General features: G+C 40.4%; 1 protein-coding gene across 1 annotated transcript; it reads left to right on the top strand.

Moving 5' to 3' along the window:
- The first annotated feature begins 14,456 nt into the window (after positions 1-14,456).
- On the top strand, positions 14,457-21,763 carry LOC139640510 (hyaluronidase-1). Its single transcript, XM_071514682.1, has 6 exons — positions 14,457-15,065; positions 16,371-16,619; positions 18,141-18,287; positions 19,919-20,005; positions 20,362-20,556; positions 21,371-21,763. Exons 1-6 carry the CDS (start codon positions 14,457-14,459, stop codon positions 21,761-21,763), a joined length of 1,680 nt encoding a protein of 559 aa, XP_071370783.1.
- Positions 21,764-21,969: the final 206 nt, after the last annotated feature.

Raw genomic sequence — 21,969 nt, 5'->3', positions numbered from 1 at the left:
GACTATTAAATAATGTATAAATTAATACCTTAGTTAACATGAACACCATTAGTAAATGATTACCAGACACATTAGTTAACTGTTAATTAAGGGTCCAGTGTTTCCCCTATATGCACCTAGCAGCGGCGTTACGCTGAAATATGACCGCCGCTGCTGAATTAGAGAGGAGAGGAGAGGAGAGGAGAGGAGAGGAGATGGGTCCTTCTTATCTCTTTGTTATATTATTTTGTGCTACGGATGCTTCATATCCAGGTCAATTCACACACTTGTGAGTAAAGCATATAAACGGAAAGGAGAGGAGAGGGCTCTGTCTTTTCTCTTTGGAAACTAACGTTATATTATTTTGCGCTACGGACGCTTCATATCCAGGTCAATTCACACAGCTGTGAGTAAAGCATATAAACTTTGCGCTTACCTGATAATGTCAGCACAACGATTATAACAACAAGCACCGGGTAGATGTCAAGCTGCGGTTACATGAGACTTTTTTTTTTTTCATTCTGAATGAAATCATTCCAAAGGAAGACTGCCACACAAGTGTTTACCTGAGCGCTAAATATAATGATCGCATTAAGATGTGCGTTTACATGCTCCACAGTATGTAATCAGAATAAAAGTTTCTGACATGAGCAAAACACCGAATCCAGCACTCTAACATGGGCTTACGTTTTTAAAAGATGGACCTGCGTCAGTTATTTCTTTCCTGCTGTTCTTTCTGATGAAGCAACAGTTGTATCAAAACATACGACTCCATAAGTGTCAGAAAAAGACGTTTTGTTTTGCCCCCGCAGTGATTGGGTCCATTTGTAATTTTCACCGCTGTAAACCGAAACTGGTCCCGGAGAGGCGGAGTCAGGACTTGATATAAAAACGGGCTGCACCGCCTACATCATGCCTGAGCGCCCCGGGGTTAATAACAAGCACATCCATTCGAATCCTCCCGGAAAAAAGGGAAACGTTATTGACGTTACTTACGTTAAATGCGTGAGCGTGTGCAGAAAGAGGCGAGATAAAGAAAGTGATCGGAATGAGTGACGAAATTTTATCCATCAACCGGATTATGAAAGAGTTAAACCCCCCCTCTGAAACGGAATGAAATTTCATTCGGATCGGCAGTTTATTCTGATTGAGTTTATATGAGGCATTTTTATTCTGATTGGGCTGCTATTCTGATTAAAAGGCTCCATGTAAAAGCATCTAATTGAAGCAAGCAATGCTGATCACGGATTCAGGATTACCATTCGCCAAAGGTCCTGCAACTTCACGTATCGCACAGTAACGTTACAGCAAACGCAATAATTTGATAGGAATACGCAAGGGAACACACATCTGTGAAATAAACAACATTTGGAAGATCCGTCTTGATACAAAGATAGTAGGTGCTCCACATGTACCGATTGTTTTCTTCTTCCTGGAGGCGGGCCTTACTCTGCGCGAGGGCAACCATGACGCGTGAAAGCGGTCGATCTCAAAGACAACTGACAGATTCCCTCCAGAGATATTAACGTTACATATTATTTGGATAGGATTCCCTTAAAGAAACGTCATAAATGTAAGTTATTTTATCATTGAAAATGTCATTACATTAAAGTAAATTAACACTGTTTGATAATACAACAGTGTGGTGATGCAAGTTAATTCTGGAAAAAAAGGACAGTTAAGAATGAATAATTAGAAGAATGGATGACAGCTAGCTAGCCGCTAGCTAACACCCAGTGGATGTAAACGGTCACCCAGTGGGTGATATGGGTCACACATAAACTAATAGCTTATTTGTCAAATCACATGTTTGAATTTTCAGATGAGTTTAAAAGACTGGCTGATCAAGAGAAGAAAGAATTAATAATTGACAATAAATGTCAATAATTGTTTTAAATATTATACTTTTATTATGTTCAATAAAAGTATATTTTCCTAAATCTTGAGACACCTCATATGTAAGCTAGACATACATTTCCCCCGCTCATTACTGTGCAAAAATGTACTGTATGCACTTAGGTCTCAAGAGCCCTTCTGGTGCCGGCAGACACATAGAAACCTCCTGGCAGGGCGCGCTTTATGAGCGCACAAAAAAAAGTTTGTGCAAAATTTTTTTTGGCACCTCCGCTGCTACAACTCCATCCTAGGGGAAACACTGGTTACCCTTAACTTAGTGACCCTTATTGTAAAGTGTCACCGGTTTTTCTGTAAGTCTGACAGTCTTGTGTAGGAAATTGATAAAATATACATTAAATATGATATAATAATAATAATAATGTAGAGTTTTGAACTAGCAGGGACTACTTTCCCTGTTTCCATAGGAAGTGAATGTGGTGGATGATGGGAGACTGTGTACAGCCAGAAATCACAGCACAGTGGATGAATACGTGGTTGTTCACCTCAATTAGTTCCAAAATAAATCTGGCTACATCAGCTCTATTGAGCTAATATTTCTGTTTTTTTAAATGTATGAATCTACAGGCCATATAATAAAAAAAACGAACAACTTTTTATTTCTAAAAGGTCTGTTTTTTTCTTGCTAGTCACCTACTATCACACAACACAGTGTATGCTAAAGTGTTAGCATGGAGCACCAGAGTGAATGGATGATTTTGGTGTTTATGTTCTCATCACTTAACAGGCAAGTTGACCAACAGGCCACATTCCAACCAAAAACTGTATTCCTTTCAAGGTCAGACAAGTGTTTAAGCAAATATTATAGGATGAGAAAACAGAGAAGAAAAGTATAAGTGTGTGTGATCCGCTACACCAAGACCAGATAAAGATTTTGTTTTGTTGTTGTTGAATCCCTTAAAGGAGACAAATTCAAAACAGGAAGGACAGATGAGTGTGATAGGAGAGAGGAGAGAGAGAGAGAGAGGGAATTGGGAGGAAGAGGGTGTCAAGGTTTTTCTCTACGTCACAACAATCAAGATGTTGTTGGTGTTGTGACTGAAGTTGCTGAATCCGTGAAAAGAGAAGTCCAAACGAAACAAAGGACAGTCAAGTGTCGAGATTAGGAAGAGAGGGATTTGAGGGGGAAGAGGAGGAGGAGAAGGAGGAGGAGGAGGAAGGTCAGAGAGAAAAGAAGTGTAAAAGAACACAGATCAACATAGGGATGGAGGTGATTGGGAAGAAGGAGGAGGAAGAGGAGGAGGAGTGGGAGGAGGAAGAGCGGGGGACAGGTGCGATCCTCGGCGGCTCCGGTGTTTGTTTAGCCGAGAGCGGCAGCGCCAGAGCAGAGGATTATGGGATTACGGTCAGTGTTGTTGGTCATGTGAGTCGCCGTGGACGACACTGACCCCGCTTACCTCGCTCAGCAAGGAGGCTTAGCCTGGCTGTGAAGGTGAGGTACACACACACACACACACACACACACACACACACACACACACACACACACACACACACACACACCGTCCCTCTGTATCTCCTGAACGGACTTGCGATGATTTATCTCTCTATTTAGCTTTCTTTTTTTTACAGTTTTTCCTCTCTTTTCCTTCTCTCATTTCCCCACTGCTCTTTCTCTCTTGTTTCTTTTACATCTCTCTTTTTAATTCTGTCTATTTTTTCTTTTTTTATCTCTTCACCTCCTTCCCTCCCTCCTCCTCTTTCTTTCTCTCTCTCTCCTTCTGGATGTCAGGCTCCTGTCCTCCGTATGTTCAGCATCTACAGCTCATCCATGAACTCACAAATCCAGGAGGCTGGCTTGATTTCTTTATCTGGAAGAATAAAGAATAAAACAGAAGAGAGAGGAATAAAACGTCCGAACATCCGAAGTGTGAGAGAAAGGAACAGGATCGACCCGGGCCTCGGTGAGTTGGACTTGTCTTAACTTGGTACAGTGGAAGTCAGTGGAGAAGTAAGACATCATTTATCTAGTTTTAGTATTAACTTTGATTTAATTCAGTTTGTTTGCAGAGATAAAATACAGAAGTAAAGAAATACAATCACAGTGATAAAACAAGAGATAAAAAATGATGAATTTGTGCAGGTGACATAAAAAAATCTCACACCAAAACAAAAGTAAAAAAGTAAAAACTGAACTGGATATTGGAATCTAAATAACAACAAAACAAAACACAGCACAGATCTATCCTATCATAGATCTATAAATTATCATTCTTTTGTTGCCATTGATAACATCTGGCCAGGGACTACAGATGAAAACTAGCATTTTTTTTTTTATAATTCACATAATTTACAATTTCTTTTTATTAATCTGCATTGTCCCAATAATAATGATAATGAATGGCTCTCCTCCTTCATAACTACAGCAGCAACTGCAGCTTATGCTCTCTCAAAGTGAACTGAACAGGCATATTATAACACACACACACACACACACACACACACACACACACACACACACACACACACACACACAACAAACAGCTGACATGACTGCTTGCCAGATCATTCTCTAAACCTTCTGATGAATAACCTTCTGAAAACCTTGTGAAAAACCTTGTGATGAGAAGTCATTTTTCTTCTCAGGAGCAAACTAAAACAGATTGACTTTTAGTATTGCTCCATCTGCAGGTTGACTTGTTGGGAGCTCTACACTTAACAGTCAGGTTTAGTGTTTGGAAAGAGGTACACATCTAAAAAACACAATATGAATTATATAAAATAAAACCTGCTGTCTGAACACATATTAATTTCTTGAAAATGAACAACTGAAAATACCCGCCATTTGAGAAAAACTCAAACATGCTGATTACTTGCAACAGAAGACCTTTTGCTTATTAAATAACACTTTGGAGGATGTCATAGCTGCTTGTAAAATGCTGAGTAATGAATGCATCAAACTGCTCTGTGGAGCATTTTGGCATCAGAAGCTTCAACTTCTTCAGTCGTTAAAGTAACATAATTCAACTTATATAGAAAGACCCATGTATATTATGTATTTCAACACATCTTTCTCTAGACTGCTGCTTTGCATCTTTGGAGCATTTGGACATTATAGTCCAAGTTGGTGCCACTCATCACCAGTGTTTGTCACGAGTAGCAGCTGAATTCTGTTTATGGCCTTTAACCTTTGCTGTATAGCCACCACTCACAATTTTCTACACTGTTGGCCATCGTAGCCCTTGAACATGCTACAATATGTCACTGAAATCAGCACCACAACTGGGAGTCCCCTGTTTGTCTCAATGCATCCTGACAGAAAGTTCAATAAACTCATCTGGTCAGGAAACAAACTCCAACTCAAGTTTTGGCTTGATATTGTTCAGCAAAAAAATGTAGTTTCAAGAAGTGAAAATGTCAACAGTAGGGACTAAAAACTATTTCGAACCCTTCCTGATATTTTAATATACAAGTCATTGACTGTAACTACGTGGTGAAAAATGTAAACTTTACCACCTTTCAAACGGTGTCCAAACTGTATCACTATACAGTTCACTATATAAACACTACATACATTATTTAGGAAAATTGTTTTCAGCAGCATTGGCAAGCACCGGTATTGCTAAATAAAAAACTCAATATCTCAACAACCAAACCACAGAGACAATTGAGTTTTGGACTGAAAGGGCTATTTCTCTAGCCTGGTAAGACCATCCTGATCACGTGACCTCACATTCTGTCTGGACTTCTAGCCGCCCACATCGATTTCCTGAAATTCCAATGTAACCGGGCCAATCAGGGACTGCGTCATAGTTGATGATGTGAAATACAGGCCGCCGCTGGCAAAACAGTAATGGCGTCTCCCGAAGCAACAAGCGGAAACGTTAACGTTAGTAGAGTAAACACAGCTATAAGTGCAGTTATTGCAGAAATAGACTCAATAACAACAATTAAACAAGAACAAGAGTACGCACTAGCAGAGTTTCTCAGCGGAAAAAGACGTTTTCGCCGTTCTTCAGACTGGATTTGAATTTGGATTCACTGATTGGCTGAAGGAGTTTGTCTGTCAAGGCGAGTACTCCCGCCCACTGAAATCGATGGCGGGCGGCTAGAAGTCCAGACTGATCCGTGGAGCGAAACAGAATGTGAGGTCACGTGATCAGGATGGTCTTACCAGGCTAGGAAACACTGGTGACTAAAAGGTGTTTTGAACCCTTCCTGATATTTTAATATACAACGCACTGACTGTAAATATGTGGTGAACTTCACAGAATATTGAAAGCAGAAATCTTTCAAGTCAATGGGGCAGAAAATCAGAAAAAAAATAAATAAATCAACCACACCACCTTCCAAACGATGTCCACACTGTCTCACAACACAGTTCATTATCTACACTACATACACTACTCAGGGAAATTGTTTTCAGCAGCGTTGTCAAGCATCAACATTGCTAAAAAGTCTTCTAATATCCCAACACCCAAACCACAGAGACAAGTGAGTTTTGGACTGAAAGGGCCATTTCTCTAGGACAAATCAAATATCATAGATTTCCCAAACACTCAGACTGTCCCTTTAAGCTCCGCTGAACAGTGACTTGCTGTAGCATCGGGTCTTTTCTGGGTATCTGGGGTTGCAGTGACGCACGTGTCCTCCTAATCTCAGCTGATTTCACATCCTGATTGGATCCTGCCGGTGTTTCCTCTCTATATTCATTCAGCAGCGGTGCGGCACTACAGCGGGAACACAAACTCCACTGCCAGAGAAAAGATAAAGACAAGATAAAACAACGGATTAATTTACTTCCCTCTTCTACCAAAATCAAAGAAGTGTAACCCTAGTGCTTAGGATCAATTCATGTTTAGATTTTACCTCCAGCCAACCCTAACTCTAACCCTAACCCTGCTGCATAAATTTACAAAGGAAGCATTGCTCTACTCCTCCATAGAGATATAACACTCTATTATATGTGTTATATCTCTATGTACTCCTCTATCTGAAGTCTTACAGCCAGTGTTCCCATAATTTTATTCCTGAAATTAGTGGGAAAAACACAACTTAGTCTCTGGATGTGTCTTTGGGAATTCCACCTAAATACAAAGAGTAATAAAAGCTCGTGCACAATACCAAGAATACACCCTGCTGCACTTCACTGTAGGTCTACTTGCCGCTCAGAGTAAAGTTTGGCAGGCAGCGTCAGGACTAGTAAGCACAACGTGTTCAGCGGTAAGCTCACAGCTTCCGGTTGCCAGATTTAGAAATGAGATCTAAAGGTCTAAATTTAGCTCAACAAGCAGGGTTTTCCTGCTGGAATGGATGCAGAATCTGATTTTTAAGACTATATGATGAAGTTCAGACTGATTTTAACATTTCATAGGTTTGGGTCGTAGTGACACCATCAGCATCTGCAAAAATGGTATCATCTCATTGTGTTGGTCATTTTTGTAGACTTCTGTATATAAACACGAAACACTGCATATCAAAAGTTTGGGGACACCTTGCCTTTTCTAAATGTACTATTACTATCTACTGGTACTATTTGATTTTCTCTGTTATTTTTCAACAAAGAAGTAAGGGGAAAAAAATGCCTACAATGCTTTTCTTAACATAAAATAGCCATTTGCTAATACTTTGGATCTATGTATTCGACACTCAGCTTCGTGTTCATCAAAGTGTCGTCTTTGGTGTGAAGAGAAGGTTTTGCCTCTGGGACGTCCTGCAGGAGGCAGGCAGAGCGTCTCTGAGGAACGCCCGGAAAAACGTATAGTTTAACTGTTTTAGTGTTATCATCACACATATTTGCATGAATGTTTTTTTTTTCTCAAACCAAATCTAGTTAGTCTTTAATGGGGTTAAGTTATTGCAAACCGACAAAGAATACATGCTGATTTATTAAACATTTTCAAAAGCTAGGTGTCCCCAAACATTTGACGAGCAGTGTACAGTATATCGGCAATAATAGTATGTTAATATAGTTACTACTGTGTGTTTGCCATTTTACACATGTTTTTAAAGTTAAAAAAAATGCTTTACTGTGTAGAACCAGTAACGCATTTGTCCCTGTGTCCACAAAATCCATTAAAATGCCATTGTTTAGGTTAAAAATTATACAGGCGTACAGGAGAAAATGAGACTGAAAGGTGGTTTTTGGAGACACAGCAGGGTTTTCCTCTGACAGCAGTGATGATGTTCTGTACCATGTGGTAAATCTCAGGTATTTCAGGCCGGATTTTGCTGACCGGTCTGTCTGGGGGAAGACTGAGTCCAGTCAATCCAGGCCTGGGGGAATATTAGCACTAAACCCACTGCAGGATTAAGCCACTTGCTTTCCATGAATATCACCAACAGAAATACTTTGGAGTCGGGACAAAAATAAAGTATGAACATACAGTATCTAAATATATCTATTATGTCATTTTCAAGGCAATATTTCATATCACATGAGGAAGACACAGAGAGACGAGCAGTTTGGAGATTTGGAGTTAAACCTCAGTGGGCGGACAAATTAACAAAGAAAAAGTTGTTAATTTGCATGGGATTTGTAAAAAAAAATTTTTTGATGAATTATTTACGAAGTACTATGTATAGCCTATGGTGAAAATTCGATTTTTTTGCTATTTTTCATGAGAAATGGCCCATAAAAAAGAAATTACAAAAGATACCAGGAAAAGCCTGAGTAAATCACCAGCTTTTGTTAACAAGCAGCATGTCTTATTAGCTGGTCATATTTACAAGTTAAAATAAAGTTTTTATAAAGTATATTTAGGGAAGAATTTTGAGAAAATGACCATTAAGGGTTAAGGCAAATTTTGTGCTTGCCGTACCCGATGTAGCCAATATAAAAGTGTATAAATTAATTATTTAACATTGATTTTCATGATTGTTTTGTATAATTTATGAAACTACAGTAGATATAGAACTAAAATATTACCTCAAAATTGAGGGTCTCAGGCTCAGCCTCTAACCAGACAGACTTGTAAACACAGACCAGAGGCTTAGTCTGAACAGATTAGCCAATTATCACGTTTACCATTCACTACTACTAGGCGGGTTGTGGAGTAGGGGATTACATGTGAGGGGATTACAGCAAGTGGAATAAAAAAGGTTACTTGCTGCAGTTAGTAATCAGATTACAGACACTTAAAAAAAAAAAAAAGGCAATGACTTGTCGGATTTCTCTGAAACACACTGGAATGGAGAAAAGGCCAATTTACATCAAATTTTATAGACAAACTTGAAATAATTAATCATGGATGGTTAATCATGGTTGTAAATTACACTATTTAGAATATCATATAAAGATTTTAGTAAAATAGCTGCATTTAGTGTTACTTTTATTTTATGTGCAAAGTGATAAAAATACTGATAAAGTACAAAATACGGAAAAGAGAAAAGATTATAATCTTTTGCAGTTCAGATAAGTGACCCTGAATTATTAGATTATTTAAACAAGAAAATCCATTCTGCCTTCCTCCTTTGTATCTATTTATTTCTTTTCCCAGCACTATTACTTTCAACACATACTGCATCTCACGTGATCGTTTTCGGGTCACAGTAATATTGTCAGGGCACTGTGGACTCTGTGACCTTTGACCTCCTCACTATTAGCTGCTACAATCTGAAGCTAAAGCTTATTCTACTGCTGCACTCATGGTAAATCGCTGTGGATGAGTGTCAGCTAAATGCCTGAATTGAGCCGGAGTGACAGCCTGATGGATTAAATTACAAATCACAGTTTTAAGAAGGCAATCAGTAACCTGTAATGAAATGTAATCTTTCCCAACCCTGCTGTAAAACCTGCTGGTTCAGGTTTACGGAGAAAAGGTGGTTTTCTTTGGCCTTTTCCTTCCAATCCCAACATATTTGCATTAATGTTTTTAATGTGTCTCTGACAAAAGATCCCTGTTTAAGAGTTAAATGTTGAAATTAATTCTAGTCAGCGTCTCCATTTGATGTTGGATTTAATACTTTATTTTTATAAATTAATTTCATGAGGAATGTGCACATTAATCAGTATCACTGCAAATATTACAATTAGTCAAAACACTTTTCATCTGGCAAGATATAAACCTACCTTTAATTAGAGATATAATGCCACATTTTGAGGTGAGATGTTTTTATAAACCTTGTTTTTTTTATTTCACTGGCATACACTAGTAATTTGCATCTCTTCTTTTTGTGCTTTTGTCACCACATTTTATCAGTTTTCTTTATCACTTTGCTTCTATATTTTGTCACTGTGCAAATACACTAAACCAACCTCTATTTCAAATAATGGTGTGTAAGTAGTTTTCATTGTGGTTTTCTCAGTTTTAACACAGTTCCAATGCACTTTGAAGTCAGACAGTCGTAATAAAAACAGGCCTACTTCCATCCTGGAGAGAGTCAAACTTCTTCAGTGTGTGATTAGTTCAAATTTAACAGGAGGGCAGGAGCGGCTCCCAGACTTTCCCTCCTGAAAGCTCAGCTAGTTGCTCTTCGCATATTCAGTGTGTTAAAGGAATCCCTTGACATTTTGAGCTGCAGTTAGTTATTTTCCTCCACCAGACGCTCGTCACATCGTGGAACATTTCCTCCTCTCCGTCTCTATTAAATGGCTTGTTAGCGAGCTCGCAGCTCTCTCTGCGCTGCTTGGGTTCGATGAGGAATGTTGCCGGTACTAACGACCAATTGCCGGACCTTTTTCTCCAAAATGTGACAAGTACCTGGTGAAGAAAAAAATAAGCAACAAAATTTCAAAATGTTAAAGCGTTCCCGTTAACGACGATGCCATTTCCCTTGCTGTTATGCCCGCTCGTTAAAGCCAGAAGAGTGGGAGACCATGTGCTAACCAGAGTTATGAGATGATTACCTCAGAATTAGAAGATCTTTTTTTTTTTTTTTTTACTTTTTATTTATGAATATTTTTCACAGTATAAAGACAACAAGCAAAAAGAAAACAAGAAACAAAAAAATAAAAAAAAGCAAACAAATAGGAGGTCATGGGGTGATCAATAAATCAAGGCAAATTTGCCTACTTTAAAATAAAATATCGCACGATACATACAATAATTATGAAAGATCTGTCTCATTGGCTAAATAAACACACCATTTTTCCCCACCGTTTTTCACCCACTTCTTTTTGGAGCCGTATGGAGTAGGTCATCTGTTCTAGAAGATGTAGGTGTTTAACAATGTTGACAAAGAGGCCAGCAGTAGGGCAGTTTTTCTGAAGCCAGTATTTTGTAATGGCCTTTTTACTTGCTGCCAGCAAGATCTTTAGGAGGTAGGCATCATCTTTACTTAACCCGTCAGGAATATGTCCAAGATAGAGGGATGTAAATGTTGTACTGATACTAAAACCCAGGGTTTTTCAGATGATTGTTGTTACTTCCTTCCAAAAAATCTGAATAAAGGGACAGGACCAGAAAACATGAGCATGATCAACTATAATTTCCCCACATTCCCTCCCTCAGCATTGCCGAGTGCCAGTTTGTTTAGACCTCTGCTTAGGAGTGATAAAAAAAGCGAATCAGAATTAGAAGATCTTTGAGAAAAGATGTCGTAAATAAAAAAAAAAAAGTCAATTTCAGTTGATAACCCACTGAGCAATTTTACATTGTTAGCTGTATAAAAGGCATATAAATTGTTATAACTGTATAGAAAATGAGGCTACATAGGGTTTAAAAAGTGAAAGTTTAATAACGTCTACATCTTAGACTTCTCTGGTACACATTTTTCATATTTACAGCTGTCTATATATTGTTTAAATATGTACTAATGTATTTACTGCTTGGTCTACACATAGCCAAAGAGATTTTGGGCTGTATGAGAGTTAAAGCAGAGATGCAATGTTGAAATGACGTCAGTGCTCTGGGCCGCAGATGGTTAAAAAACAGTTTAAAAAGCAGTTCTTCTCTTCTTGTGTAAATGCAGAACAGGACCAGAATCGAGTCCTACAGTATAATGGTAACAGTGGAACAGTATATTATACATATTGGGCCAGTGGGACAAACACATGTCGCTAATCAATCCTATTAATGACACGATAATGACCTTCCTGTTATACTGCAGGGCTTCCCCTGTTCCTTCCTGATGTTAGACACAGGGCAAAAACACTAAACTGAGCTGAACTTTATTTCAAATAATTGCCTGAAATAGTTTTCAGTATAGTTTTCTTGTTCAGTTATACAATTTTTTATTTCAAAGTACATTTCTAAATCAACTTCTAAGGCACTTCAGCTGTCAAACTTCCTCGGTACGCGATTTCTTCCAAGTTTAACAAGCGGGTGGAGGAGATGATGTTTTCCCTCGCTTTTCCACTAAAAGTTAGAGTAACTGTGCATGACACATTTTGCGTCAAAAGAATAACTTGACATTTACAATTTTAGTTTTGTTATTTTTGTTCACGACAAACTGCACCACTTACTCTGTCATGTTATTCTCATTCCTGGGCCTCTGTGCTCTCTATTGTTCTGCAATTAAACAGCCTGTCTGCCTGTTTCCCTGTCCTCTATCTATCTATCTATCTATCTATCTATCTATCTATCTATCTATCTATCCCTCTCTCTCCTGTGTGTGTGTCTGACTGACTCTACTGTACTGCTGACGTACTTTAGTCCCTTATTCATCATTACCCTAATTAGCTGTCTGGGTGAGTCACACTGTGGTCCACTAACATGGCTGGAGGAGCTGTGGGCCGTGCGTCAGCCTCACAGCGCTGAATGTAAATTAAAATGTGACTCATGAAAATAACTGGGAGGGAGAAGCATGATCAGTGTGACAGAGACACTACGTTAACTAATAGTCTCTTAGATTAAAGGGGCAACAAGTAGTATTTTGACTCTGCCCATAGCACAGAATGACCAAAATACTGCAGGGGGGTCGACAGGGTTGTTGATCAATACCAGTGACTCAACAATTAATTTGCCAGCTGCTGCTGACATTTCTGGCTTTTAAAACTCACTTTCCAGCCTGCACTGTCCTGAGAAAGCGATCAGCACCACAACACATGTCAGCTATAAAAGACTAAAAAAGCATCCTTCTCAAGCCAAACAAATCAAATGACAAATCAGTATTGTTATCCCACTATTTTGCGAGGGGAAATGTTACCTCTTAATTAGAAGTTTCTGTTGGATCTCTGCTCTAATTAGCGAGCTTACTCATCTATATTGTGAACATGAAACTTTATTGTGTAGGAGGAGGAAACTTCTGCTGATGTTGCTGCAGCTCCCTCTGGTCCCAAGTACAGAGGTTGTTAACTACAACTTGATAAACGTTTAAAGAACAGTCCGTAACTTTAGATGTTATCTACCCGGCAGCAATCCTGCATTATAGTATGGATTTTCTAAGCCATTTCTCTTGGGTTTGGTGCAATAATGCAGTGCCACTGCAGCAGCAACGTAAAGTGGGACTACACCGGCTACATCTGAAAGTAAACCTGTGAGTCAGAGGGTATGTTCACAATTTCAGCCAAGATATCCGATGAACAAACCTCTGCTTAAAAAGTAAAAAGTGTCAATTTTGGGATAGAAAGCTGAAACTGGCTTAGGCATTAATCAATAGCTCCCAGCCACTTCCTGAGCATAATACTAATCTTTAATTTGAAGCCTCAACAGCAGAAAGGTTTAGTTTAGCTCAAATACTTATTGCTTTTGACTGTGGAGAGAAATTAAAAATCAGGACCTTACAAGCAAAAAAGCCTAGCGGTTCTGTTGGGAAATGACTATTGTTCATCGCAGCAATAATACCAGAGGCGCACACACACACACACACACACACACACACACACACACACACACATACAATGATCTTTTTTCAAAGTATACATAAAAGAATAAATAAAACCCAAGGGAAAACTAGAAAGACAATTAAATTGCTCCCTGTTGAAAACGTAGCAACACAGCAACCAGTAATCCTCATGGGAAGTATCACGTTGGAATGCATCTCTGACCAATCAGATTGCTTGGCTGAAACTACCTGTTGTATTCAATATGTATGCATGTAACATGTAGAGTGGGAACCATTGTATTAGTGCCTCCACCCTGCATCTCTCCTACATTACAGTGAGCGTACAAAATAATAGCAACAGCGGCTCTTTCCATGAAATTGATTGACCGAGTGAATCCAGGCGAGATCTGTGATCCCTTATTGATTGGACTCAGCCCACTTGTAGGCGAGATAAAGCCGAGAAAAGACTTTAAAGAAGGATTTTAAGCCTTGAAATAACTGAGATGTGGATTTGACAAAACAGACTGCAACTCAATAAAAGGAAAGTAGAAGGAAGCAAGTAGTGGGGGAATTCAAACTATTCCTCGTGTGGGTGGAGCAGCAGTCAGGCAAGCAAAACAAAGTGAGACTTAAACGTTGTTGTATCTGGAGTATATAGTTGTTGTTACTGATCATGGTATTACTGTTTGTAATAGTATTAAATAGTATTTCAGATCATCTAAAATGCTTTGATTATGTTAAATGCTTATTAAATTCTGACAACAAACCTTAGTGCTTAATGAACTTGAGGTATTTGACCCAGATTTCCATTAGTGACCATATTCCACACATGCTGACAGATGTTGCTGTGTGTTTTCCAGGAACATGATTGGCTGTGAGGGCCTGAAGGAGTGAGAGACAGAGAGGCGGCCGCTCCGATGGCGAGTCCAGAACCGAAGCCCGGACCAGAACCCAAGTCTTATGCTCTCAGGACTCACACATCATCCAGAACTTTTACATCAACCATCCTTCAAGTTCAGCATCCTGTCTTACTGCCCGCCCTCCTCCTCCTCCTCCTGCTGCTCTCCACCTCCCCTGCCCCAGGCCTGGCCGCCCCCCCGCAGCCCGCCCGCGCCCCTCTCCTCTCCGGACAACCTTTCATCATCTTCTGGGGCATCTCCGACTCCTCCTGCTCCGGTCGGCCCGATCCCGGATCTTTCGGGATGGAGCGGGAAGGCCGTGTAGCGGTTTTTTACGAGGACACGCTGGGGAACTACCCGTATTTCGTAGGCCAAGGCACGCGGGTCAACGGAGGGCTGCCGCAGCACACGCGGCTGGAGAACCACCTCCAGAAGGCCGGGGAGGACCTGGTGGCGGCGCTACCCGCCCCGAGGTACCTGGGGCTGGGGGTGCTGCGCTGGGCAGAGTGGGCCCCCCAGTGGTCGAGGAACAGAGAGAAGCAGGCGGCGTATCTGCAGGCGTCGAGGGCCTTGCTGAGGGCTTTCTTTCCTGACTGGACCCCCGAGGAGGTGGAGAAGTGGTCACAGGTGAGGAGGGAGGGGAGAGCGGGAGGAGAGCAAAGGGAGAGTGAAGAGCGAGGGGAAAGAGAGAGGGGAAGGAGGGAGGAAGATAGAGTGGAGAAGTTGTCATGAGCGAGGAGGAAGAGGAAAGTGGAGGAGAAGAGGGGAAAAGGATAAATGAATAAAAAAAGAGGGGATTGGATTAGAGGGAAGAGTGGAAGGAAATGGAAGAGTGAAAGTCAGAAAGGAGGAAAAGGAGGGAGAGAAGTGATCACAGGTCATGAGGGAGGGAACGAGGGAGGAGGCAAGGGAAGAAAAATATGCTAAAGTAGGAGAGAGGAGGGAATCAAATGGGCAGCATGTTACATTATTCATATTCTAATTACTTTGCATCAACTCAAACACTTTGTTTTATGCTAAATGAGGCTGATTTTGCCCAAAATTCAAAGCACATCGCTTCTGCCCCTTGGACTCTGTGTCAGATAGTATTGAGTGGTTAAACTCTGCTGATGTTCCACCAGCTCCTTACACTCAGGCTCTCAGGTCGTTTCATAAGAAATAAAACATAAGAAACAAAAGCAATTCTCCTTTAATTTCTATCTTTCAACCCACTGATATTTTGGACCCCAGGGAGATTACTAGCGACAATAGCATAAGCTAAGAGGGATCAAAATAAGAAATAAACAATTGTGCCTTGGGTTTTCTCAAATTTTGTGAGGCAATTTAGGTGGTTTTAGCTGTAAAATTGCAGGAATTTGTAGAGATTTGTTTGAGATTTGTAGAGATTTGTTTTTTATGACTTCTTCCCATGAAGTATTCATAAACATTTGAAACATTTGTTTCATGAACATAAAACTGTTTAATTAAAAAGTACCCATTTATGTTTGAGGTAGACTGTGTTCTTCTGAAAAACAGTATGCAAATCAAAGGCTCTTGATAAATGGAAACTAGAATGGTTAAATGGTTAAATGAAAAAAAGCTGCACACAACTTCTTATACCTGAAGAGGTGAAACTACATATTATAAAACTCCAACTCACTATCCTCTGATTTCTCCTCCCTCTCAAAAGCTCCACTGCTAAGTCGTATAAAAATTAGTAGAAGACGACCAAGGTACATATAGTTTGTTGATCCGTGGTTTGATTGGACCGTTTTATGTAAAAAAGTGTGGTGATTTGGCCATTTCATGCAGAAGTTTTTCAGTAATTTTGCAAAATTGCAAGTTCTCGCAAATATTGTGGGGATTGGTGCAATTTGCTTTAAGTACTGAGATCACAAAATCACGAATTCCTGTAGGAACTGAACAAACAGCGATGTACTGATGTCATCACAGGTGGACTTCGAGTCAGCAGCCCAGTCCATAATGATGGAGACTCTGCGGGAGGTCAGCAGGTTGAGGCCCAAAGCATTATGGGGAGTCTCGCCTTACCCCAGCTGCTACAACGGCGACCCCGCCCAAACCCTGCTGGCCAATTACACGGGCCGCTGTCCTGCGGCGGAGATGGCGCTCAACGACGAGCTGCTGTGGCTATGGAAACGATGCTCCGCCCTCTACCCCCTCCTCACCCTGGAGAAGCTGCAGGTGGGGATGCTTAGACACACACACACACACACACACACACACTCCTCACTACCACACTCTGGCCTTGACTCTATCTATTTTATTTCCCTTCCTTGTTATTTATGTACTTCACTGTTTTTGTACCATTCTCCTGTTTGATGCTACTTTGTTTCTATGTCTAATTCCCCCGTGTCCCTTTTTATCGTCTTGCTTCTTTTCCCATTTTTGTTTTGTTGTGAGACATTTTTATAAGCCTCTTGGGTTTCTTTGTCTCACTTGCACAGGTTGTCTCTTTTTCTTTTTTTTTTTGTCATTTGTTTGTGCAAATAAACTAAACCTAAACCTATAGAGACTGATTTGGATGTGGAGCGTGTCAAACTTAGTGATAAGACAAGCCTCTAAAGGAATACACTGAAAAGTAAACTGTTTGTCCTCATAAGCAGTTAATAACCGGATGGATTTTTACGCAGGAACAAAAAAATCCAGAGTCCCTTAGCTGAGAGGGAACATGTCAGAAAAAGTTACAGTAAGTAATAACTCAGTCAAGCTCAAAGGTGTTTTCCCCCGGGACATGTACAACATCCACAGGACTGCAGGAAGGCAACTCCCAACTGCATCAAATCCGAACCGATCAATCTTTCACAGTTTCGCTTCAGCGCAACACTAAAAATCCACTGAAATGAAAAACGCCAAAGTTGGTTTATCGGTAAGGTTGAGAAAAAGTTACAAAACTTGTCATTGTCACAGCCAGTTCACACCAGCATCTGAGAAGTTTATGATGCAAATTCACAGCACATATTGTAGAAACTTTTTCTGTAATATATGGATGAAAACATTTCTGCAAAATTGACCAGAGCATTTGTATAGAGGATAAGTTGACAAGAGGCAACCTTAATTGATGTACTATTTTTCCATAAATGACTCCTTAAACTATACATTTGGTGACTGTACCTGCAACAAAGTGGCATCATAAATATGTGCTGAGCTGAGTTTTCGGTTTCATGTCAATCAATGTTGTTTCATTCTTATTTTATTTTGTCCTATTTATGTTCACATATACATTTTTGCTTGTAACATGCACTTGTATGTTCTGTGTTAAGTGTTAAACGAAAAGTCAATAAACATATCTATAAAAAAAAGTAGCATTAAACTTGACGTAAGTTATATGAAAAAGGGTTGTTTAAGAAGAAATGCATAAAATAATTCTTTAACGGAAATATAATTGATTTGTGTTCATATTGGTGTTTGTTTGCCTCAAGATGATCAGCAACTGGAGTTCACAGTCTGCTGAGCTTTTTTATCAACAACTGCAGTGTGTGCTTTACTACACTCTACCATTTCACTTCACTGCACTCCTTTCCCCCGACCATAATATATAAAATGTTCAAGGCCGTTGCCGTATCACTCTGGACACTCAGGTCCAAGCTCTCACATTCCTTCGCTGTAAACCAAATCAAGTATTGGTGTACTTCTAGTAATAAATAATTGTGTTGCACCTGGTCAATATGTAACACCTTGTACAATGTGTCACTCTCTCTGTAGGGCGGGACCTCTGGGGCCAGGCTGTACTTGTCCAATCAAATCAGAGAAGCACTGAGAGTGGCATCTCTAGCTGAGACGGCATACGATCTACCTGTATTCCCATTGGTCAAGAGCGTCTACGCCTCCACCAATACTTTTCTGTCACAGGTGAGATATATTAACGTCAATATTCCACCTAGGTGCGCTCCACATGGATTTCAGCTCAGAAATGTTGAACAGGATCAAAGACATTCTGGAAATATATCAGAGCCATTTAGATATTTTTATTTTGTGCCACCGGGTCAGATTTGGAGGGAAATCTGCTGTATTGCTTTATGGCACAAAACAGGAAGAGGTTCTGTTCTTCCAGAGCAAACGGAGCTAAAGCTTTAAGAGTTTCTCGCAATGACAGATGGTGGGAAAGTGAGTGAAAGGCTGATGGAAAAATCACTTCCAACGTGTTTTTTAGGAACAAATCCTGTTTCTTTCTTTAATGCTAGGAAACAGCTTGCTGCTGCTACTTTCTTGCCTCTCCTGGACTATGGGGATGTTTTGTATATGAATGCCTCAGCTCACTCTCTTCATCTGTTGGACGCTGTCTATCACGGAGCTCTGAGATTCATAACCGATTGTAAACCCCTCACACACCATTGTTCTCTGTATTCTTTAGTCAACTGGTCATCATTATCCATGCGCAGAGCTTTGCATTGGTATAACTTCATTTCTAAATCCATTCTTGCACTGCTGCCCATTTATTTATCCACTTATATGTCATGTAAACAGTGCTGCTATAGCCTACGCTCCCAGGGCTTCATCTCTCTCTCCATCCCCTCAGTCCGTACAGAATTTGGTAAAAAGGCTTTCTCCTGCTCTGCCCCCTCAGCCTGGAACACGCTACAGCAGGAACTGAAGTTGTCCAGCTTGATTCCCCTAGGGGATTTTAAACTACTTCTAAGAAATATGGCGAGAGCGTCTGTGGGGGTTTGCTCTTGTACATAGTGCCTACCAATACCACTACCACTTTGGCACTTTTGCACTTATCACTTTTATGATTGTGTTCTATCTTGTCTCTGTATTGAATGTCCTGTCTGTCTGTAACTTTGTGTTGTACTGCTGCTGTTGCCCGACCAGGTCTCTCTTGTGAATGAGACCCCGTGTCTCAATGAGATTACCTGCCTAAATAAAGGTTTAATAATAATAAAAATCCTCTAGCAAAGCAAGAGGAAACCTTTGAAGATGCAAAATTGGGTGGATATATGGGAAATGTGGTGTGAATTTTGACAAAATACTAGCAGTAACAATATCACTGGCATGAGATAGAGGCTAATTGTTTTGACCATAGTCTCATTTGTTTACGGTAATTATACCAAGGTATCACAATTAATTTAACAATGATATATTGATGTTTAAAAATGCTATGGGTAGCACCTTTAAAGGTTAGAGAACGGCGTTGTTATTGGAACATCGGCAGTTCAAATCCCTTGAGTCACCGGAAAAATTTGTGCGTGGAAAGTGAACGAGTTACTCTCTCCTCTCCCTAAACAACTTCCGACTAGAAGCCCTTGAGCAAGGCACTTAACCTCCAACTCCATAAGAGTTGCTCTGTGTCCAAAACAGAAACTATGCCTGTACTGGGCAGCTTCCAGGTGTGAGTGTCACTAAGTGTAACTGCATAAATCTGAAGCAGGAAAAAGAGTTTGCAAGCTCAGCAATGCTTTCCTAGATAAACAAAGGAAAAATAAATCACTGAGCTAAGATGTTGGACTGTTTTAGAGACTGTTTGTGTATTGTTTCTCCAGGCAGACCTTGTCAACACCATAGGAGAGAGTGCTGCTATGGGAACAGCAGGAGTTGTCATCTGGGAGAGAGGCGAGACAAAGACTGAGGTACACAATTTTGTATAAACACACAGTAAGGTCTATCCACCCATTAATTAGCCTGTTAATCTATCTATCTATCTATCTATCTATCTATCTATCCATATGTATACACACTACACCTCGTTTATCAATACTGAAAGATGAGCTTTTTCATTTTCTTTCAGGATTATCTTTTTCCCCGTTTATATCCCATATGCTATGCGTTGCCAAACATTTCCTTTAAACAAGAAAATTGCAATTCAAGTAAACTTCTAAGATAAAACTTGGTCCCGATTTATTTGATAAAGGAAACGTAGTGCATCCTTTCACACGGTTTCTATCTATCAACCCCATAACACGGTGTCTGCTTCTCCATTTGCCAGAGAGAGTGTTCAGATCTGGCAGAGTTTGTCCGTCAGGTCCTGGGGCCCTACTCCATCAACGTAACCACGGCAACTCGTCTCTGCTCGGCATCCCTGTGCCAGGGGCGCGGCCGATGTGTCCGTCAAAACTCGGAGAGCTCCGCCTACCTCCACCTCCCGCCCCCATCCGAACCGGTGGAGAAAGTCACAGAGAAGGTAACAGAGCGATATCTGAAATGCCTGAAATTTTCTTTTTTTTGCATCTGGGGATCCAATAATAGTAATAAAAATAATAATAGCAGCTTGAAAATGTTCGTCTCATCCTGGATCAAGGCTAATGTAAACTTAGTGGGACTCTTCAACTCCTCAAATGTAGAGAACCCATCGGAAACAGAACAACTGATTTTGAATCTGGATTGCTAAAGACAATCATACGTCACTTTAAAAAACAATAGTAGGGATTCCAATCACCTTTAGTATTGTATTATGTATTTATACTGTAGGAAAGTAGGGATGAAAACACTAGTTGAGGCACAAGAGAGAAAGATCTTGTGGGATTTGATCCTATGCCATGAAGGGAACTGAACCACTCAAATATCTCTAGGAACATACATTTTTTGAGATGAGATTATTTCAGATGAACGGAGACATTTGAATGGGTTGATGAGATCACAGGATGGGGCTTTACTATCATACAGATGTCATAAAAAGTATAACACAATATGCATTGTTGTAATTACAGTGCATTGTGAAACAAAATCTATATTTTCATTTACATTTTAGCCATTTAGCTGACGCTCTGAGTGAATATACAGCTTGTATTGATATCAAACAAGGCATTTCAATGTTTTCTCATTAAAAATTGATGAACATGCATTTCAATGAAATATATTAAAGCTTTGCGCATTACCATTAAGTGATATTTAATCTTCAGTTTTCAGATCGACTTATAAGACTCTTAATGGTTTCTGTGAAGATTAAGGCAACATTGTTCGCTATTAGCAAACTTATTTGCCATTTCCTTTCTCAGGCAGAGGCACCAAAAGCCACAGATCAGCCGGACTCAGCTGCCAAACCTGCTGAACCAGACCCAGCTGAGATCTGGAAGAAAGACTTCCAGTGCCAGTGGTTCAAGACTTCAGACGGGGCCGACTCCGATCAACAGTCCCCCAAAGACGGAGCCTCCGTTGGGGAAACAGGAGCAGGAGAGACTGGGGATGCGGTGGAGCCTCCAACAGCTTCGACAGCAGCTTCTACAACAAAGAGTGCCTCTGTGGCTGAGTTGGGGGGAAGCAGCTCACCTGGCACAGCAGGTCCAAAGCCTTCACTGGAAGTACCTACGGACCATGGGACGAGTCCACTGAGTTCCCCGATCCTGACTGTGCTGCTGCTGGTGGCAGGAGGCCTGTGCCTGGACCCTTAAAGAGTGAACTATGGGTAACGATTAATGACACCGTCCTTCAACCGGAAGGCCTGGGTTAAACCCCCATGACAGCACGCATCCACTTTACTTAAGTGTCCTTGAGCAAGACACCGAGTCCCTGCCGGCTCCATGAAGACAGATTTCTCTGTTGGGGGATCAATAGAGTCTCAGTAAAAAGGTTAGGAGAGCATGGGAAGTCCAAGGCT

Source organism: Centroberyx affinis, unplaced genomic scaffold (assembly GCF_046629955.1).
Source record: "Centroberyx affinis isolate AG114_WGS23_722 - 3 ecotype Tasmania unplaced genomic scaffold, CSIRO-AGI_Caff_v1 ptg009606l_1, whole genome shotgun sequence".
Taxonomy (NCBI): Eukaryota; Metazoa; Chordata; class Actinopteri; order Beryciformes; family Berycidae; genus Centroberyx; species Centroberyx affinis.
The sequence above is the reverse complement of the archived record's forward strand: the minus strand, read 5'-3'. Positions and strand labels throughout refer to the sequence as shown.